Genomic DNA, 5,263 nt, shown 5'->3' with positions numbered 1-5,263 from the left:
GCTGTTCATCTCAACCCAGCACAAGATGAACCTAAACAGGAGAAACAACCTCTGCAAGGGGAATTGCATGTGGATGAAGTGTTGCAGAGAGACCTCGGGGCACGAGGGGTGCCATTACGCCAGCATCAGCCTGACCTTCCTAAAGAGAAGCAAGGAGTCGTTGAACAGCTTCAACCAGAAGATATTGCCAAAGAGGAAGAGAAAGTTAGGCTGAGGTTAGCCCAACTGGAGGTGGAGAAGGAACGGCTTGAGAAGGAAGGATTGGAGAAAGAGAGGCTTGAGAAAGAAAGGTTAGAAAAAGAGAGACTTGAGAAAGAAAAGTTGGAGAAAGAGAGGCTTGAGAATGAAAAGTTGGAGAAGGAGAGACTTGAGAAGGAAAGGTTGGAGGCAGAGAGGTTGAAACAAGAGCTTGATAATGAAATTGTAAAGCAGGCTGAAAAGGAGCAGAAACTGATTGAGCAGAGGGAAAAACTGCTCCAGTTACAGCAGATAATTGACAATCGAGACTCCAATCAGAATGAGGTCATCTTAAAAGAGAAGCAAGTACCTCAACCTCAGAAAAAAGGAGGCAGGGACTTAAAGGAGAATTTGGATCATGAAAAGCAGGGGTTGCAGAAAGAAAAGAAGAGCAGAGAGGAGGGAGAGATTGACCTAAGAAGGCGACGCAGGGCTTTGGGTACTGAGGAGCGACAAGAGCCTGGAATAGAACCACTGATGGAGCTCAGAGGCTCAGACCTCCATGCAGCACTCGAGGCTCAGCTACTGGCTGGAGTTGTTGTCCATTCTCGCCAGATCAAACAGTTATCACACAAGCAGGACAAAGATGAATAGTTTTTTCACCTAGCAATATGTTGAATACATAGACATGAATATGCACACACTCAATTAAATGTCTCGTACATCTCAAGCTCATATAAACATCAATCGTTGCCCATATAGTACACAATGCTGCCTCAGCCACAGAGTTTAAATCCAGGACTAAAATGTATTTATAGTTGTACATCCACACTGAAGGATTTCAATCTCCTTTTTTCACTGTACTTTTATAGCTTTCTAGGGACTCCACAAATCTGCTTTTCTTAACACTGATTACTTTTGCACTATAATCTGAAAGGAAACAGTTTGGCTTTTTTCCCACAATCTCTTATCCAATATTGTAAAATTGACCTGAGAGAACACTGACCTCAATATCAATCAAGCCTCATTAATAAGCATATTAAATATTTCTGTTACCTTTATGTAATAGGAATTAAGGCCAAGGCACCAGACTTGTTTGACCGTTTTGGACGCATCAGTGCAGGTTAAAATGTTAAAATGTGGAGAACTGTGATACTGATCAATACTGATTTGTATACACGTGTTCACATGTATGCATACATGTAAACATGGTCATTGAAGATTCAACATTTATCCTGTAGGATGCAGTGGTTACATTAGGATTCTTTTGAAATGTATTTTCAGTAGGTCAATTCTGAGCCAGGAGGCTGCCAAACTTTCCATAAACATGTTTATCATCCTGAAAATGATAACAGTTCCAATACTTTTATTTAATTGAACGTTGAGAGATTACGTAAATTTTTTGTGATTTTCTACAATGTCATGGCCAAAGGTTTTAGCTTAAACTAATTGATGTATGTTTACACACACACGCCAGAATTCCAAAGGTTGCAGGGACACACAACTTTATATTCTTCTCATCACATTCATTTCTCTGCTGTGTGGTTGGGGTGGCATTCGGTAATATTTTTCCACTCAAACTGTCCATCGATACATTACACACACACACACACACACACACACACACACACACACACACACACACACACACACACATATATATATATATATATATATATATATATATATATATATATATATATATATATATATATATATATATATATATATATATAATAAAATGTATGTATATATGTATGTTTATCTTTTCTATGTTGAATTCCAGGATGTTGAGGTTACTTTGAATATCAGCTTATGCTAAGCAAATGTAAAGGCTTTATCTAAAGGCAAATGTGACTTTTGGTCTTTTGAAGATGTACACGATGTGTCCGAATGTTTCGTTTTCCTTCGCATACATGTTCCAGCATGGCAACATCTCTTTTTACTCCAACAAGGCAGTAATAATGGAGTTTGTTTTGTTCTGATATAATCTTGTGTAATAAACTCTTATGGAAAAGTGTTTATTATACAAGATTATATCAGGTTATTATACAAGAAACCTGAAATGTACATATGCCTGTGATAGGTGTCCACAAGCCTTTGACTATGCAGTATGAATGTATTAAACTTACAAACCGAGATAAAGGACCGAACACTGTTAAAGATCCAGATTATTTTTATTTTTGGGTATTTTTCTGGTCTGTAGGTTAACCAATGCCATTAAACTCAGTTGAAGGTAAACTTATTCCAGCTCATAATGCTTCATTTAGTATTAAGCAGTAAACAATGACCATGGGATTTTCTATATAATGTTTGTGTCTATTTTTAAAAAAAAGGGGAACTATCTATAAATAAAACATTCTTTGGAGTTAGTCCATTATTTAAATATGAACATGTGGAGCACTTTGTTTAAAAAATAGTCCAAAATGTAATTTACAACAGCACAAAAAAAGTAATATTGACCATAAAAGGTTTATTTTTATACTAGGAGTACCAGATTCTAATTTATTTTTGGAGTAACTTTATATTTGAAGTAAGTGCAGAAAAGCTATACCTACTAGCGATTGTTAGATCACAGTTGTTTGATCATTTTACAAAGCTTGATTCATGTCTTTATAATTTTTGTGGGTTTAATGGTCATTCTCTTGTTCTAAATTACTTGCCTATAAATATTTCATCTTTTGTCATCTTTCTCTAGGTTTGTGTTTTGATTATATTGTTATAATGTTCTGGTCCTCTTTCAGGGTTTTAACAGAGCTCTATGTGTATTGTTCAGGTGTGCTAAAACTGGTTACAATATTGTAATTCTATAGCCTGTACATTAATCACATTGAATCTGCTGTTTCAGGTGTTTTGAGTATTGAAAATATTTTCTTAATAAACTCGTGTTTTTCTGAGGGTATATGTATAGATAAATGACATACCATCTTTTCACAGGTGGTAATAAAAGGAAAATATAGAGAAATCGTTTCCTCAGTGAAGTTAATTTATTAATTTTTTTCAGCTGTGTATTGGTTTGACATTGTCAAACTCCTCTCATACCACAACAATTCTCCAAATGTTTTAGAATAATGTTTCATAGTTTGTCTATTTATACTTATATTTAGTTGTTAAACTGTAGCACACATTATTTGTCTTTCTTTATTAAAGAACACATAAGTGAGTATTTGTAGGCTTGAAGGATATAAATATATTGTCTTTATGTATCACAGAATTAATATATAAGAAACGTTGTTTTTCTCATCTTACTCTCTATTAATAAAAACGACCTTATTTCCGAAGCCTTTAGGATTTATACTGTTTAAAATGTTGCTTCCCACAGGTTCATAATAGCGATAATAAATTTTTTTTATTATTAATTGCTATATTTGGCACAATTCAAAACTTTAATCTTACTCATAGTGCAGTGATGCAATGAGTCACTAAATGAACAAATTTATCAACATTACAAATTCTACAAGTTAATGTTTGTAAATGAATTCAAATCTAATGCCAGTGTGAGGAAAATTGTACTAATCAGAGCAAGTCAGAAATGTGTGCATTTTTGTACAAAAAAACAAAACAAAAACCCAGATGCAGATAATTGCACAAACATAAATCTAAACATTTTCCCATCTAAGAAATTAATGTAGCATTCACATTGTTAGGGACATTATTATTGTGCTTCAGTAATAAAGAACAAATGCTCAATGAAATGAACCAGCTTTGTTCAACCATTAAACATTATAAACTGGTAGAACAGCAAGCATGTTCACAGGGCCAGATCCTTTTAATTAACACCTTTTCCTTCACCAGAAGAAAAGCTGCAATGTTTTAGTCCCGGGTTTTTCCACACTTATTTCAGGCAGTGTTAGAACCCAGAACTTTAGCTGTAAATGTTTATAAACCAGAGTCGGTTGTAAATTCTATAATTGGCTGTTTGGATTGTATGTTGATCCCAAGTCATTACTGACTTGGACTTTATGACCACCTCATCAATTAACGTTGGATAACAAGGGTGTGGGGTTTTGAGCAGGGCATCAGTAACACCATTGCTGCATGGGATTCCATATGTGCAGACTTGTGATATGGAAGCTTTTAAGGTGTGTGAGACATAAAGCTCATGGCAAAACATTAATCAAGCCTTTTATGTTTATCATCTGTTCTCTCTGATCCAGGGTCAGTTCTTTAAATATCCGTCTTTCTCAGGTGTCTCTGTGCAACAGCTCTGAGATCAGGAGGGAAAGCAGAGTTGTGACACCCTTACAGAAGCAACACACCTCATTTATCATCTGGTCCTGATTCGGCACAGCATGCGCTCTCTCGCTGTCTCTTTCTAAAAAAAAAAATAATAATAGTCTAATTTTGGTTCCCTTAAGTAATTTATCCACATCTTGATCTAATCTATTAAATTGCACTAGATAATAGAGACAGAAGGAGTGTGTGGCAAAACAACCTGCCAATACTTTACCACAGCAGCATTGAAAACCACAGTGCAGGGACATTTCTTCACACACCCACTTCTCACTGATCACACAAAACCTGTGCCATATAGATCATTTATTTGTATGCACTAGGACATTGACTTTTTTTATATGTTTTTTCAGATACTACCCAAAAATGTAAATAAAACATCTCAGATGATGGTGGTTACCAATTTTCTAACCACGCAGTTTGCGCTGAAGCTCAGGTTACTGTCTCTTTGGAGTTTCAAATGTACTTTCTGCTGTCCAAAAACATGCACATGGGAGGCTTGGCTTAAAAACATTGCTTCTCATTTAATTGTGTGCACAAATCCAACTCGGTGTGTATTTCAATCTTATGTACAGTGTTTTTGGAAAAGGCTCTGAATCTGAAGATGAGTGAATGAATGGATCAAAAAGTTTATTCAACATGTATATCCAGGCTTCTTCTACTTCATTCTTTGCTTCGCCTGCAAAGGAAGAAAAATGGAATTAGTATTCAAGTTAATTCTCAAATATGCTGTATGACTTGGGACTGATCATCCAGAACATTAAAACCACTGACAGGTTGATTTAACACTAATTATCTCATAACAATCACTCCTGTAATATGAACAGGCAGTTCTCAAAGTTGATGTGTTGGA

General features: G+C 35.4%; 1 protein-coding gene across 3 annotated transcripts in view; it reads left to right on the top strand.

Annotated features, from left to right (window-relative positions):
• slc38a10 (solute carrier family 38 member 10) overlaps positions 1-3,142 on the top strand; it is a 29,177-nt gene extending 26,035 nt beyond the window's left edge. For 2 of the 3 annotated variants that reach the window (XM_083555875.1, XM_083555873.1), the window contains exon 17: positions 1-2,123. This exon is cut by the window's left edge and continues 203 nt beyond it. In XM_083555875.1, the coding sequence (XP_083412001.1) occupies positions 1-831 (831 nt within the window). In that variant the 3' untranslated portion in view covers positions 832-2,123. The other variant, XM_083555874.1, reaches the window with a different exon arrangement.
• Positions 3,143-5,263: the final 2,121 nt, after the last annotated feature.

The sequence above is a fragment of the Silurus aristotelis genome (genome assembly GCF_946808225.1).
Source record: "Silurus aristotelis genome assembly, chromosome: 12".
Taxonomy (NCBI): domain Eukaryota; kingdom Metazoa; phylum Chordata; class Actinopteri; order Siluriformes; family Siluridae; genus Silurus; species Silurus aristotelis.
This window is presented reverse-complemented; position numbering and strand designations above follow the sequence as displayed.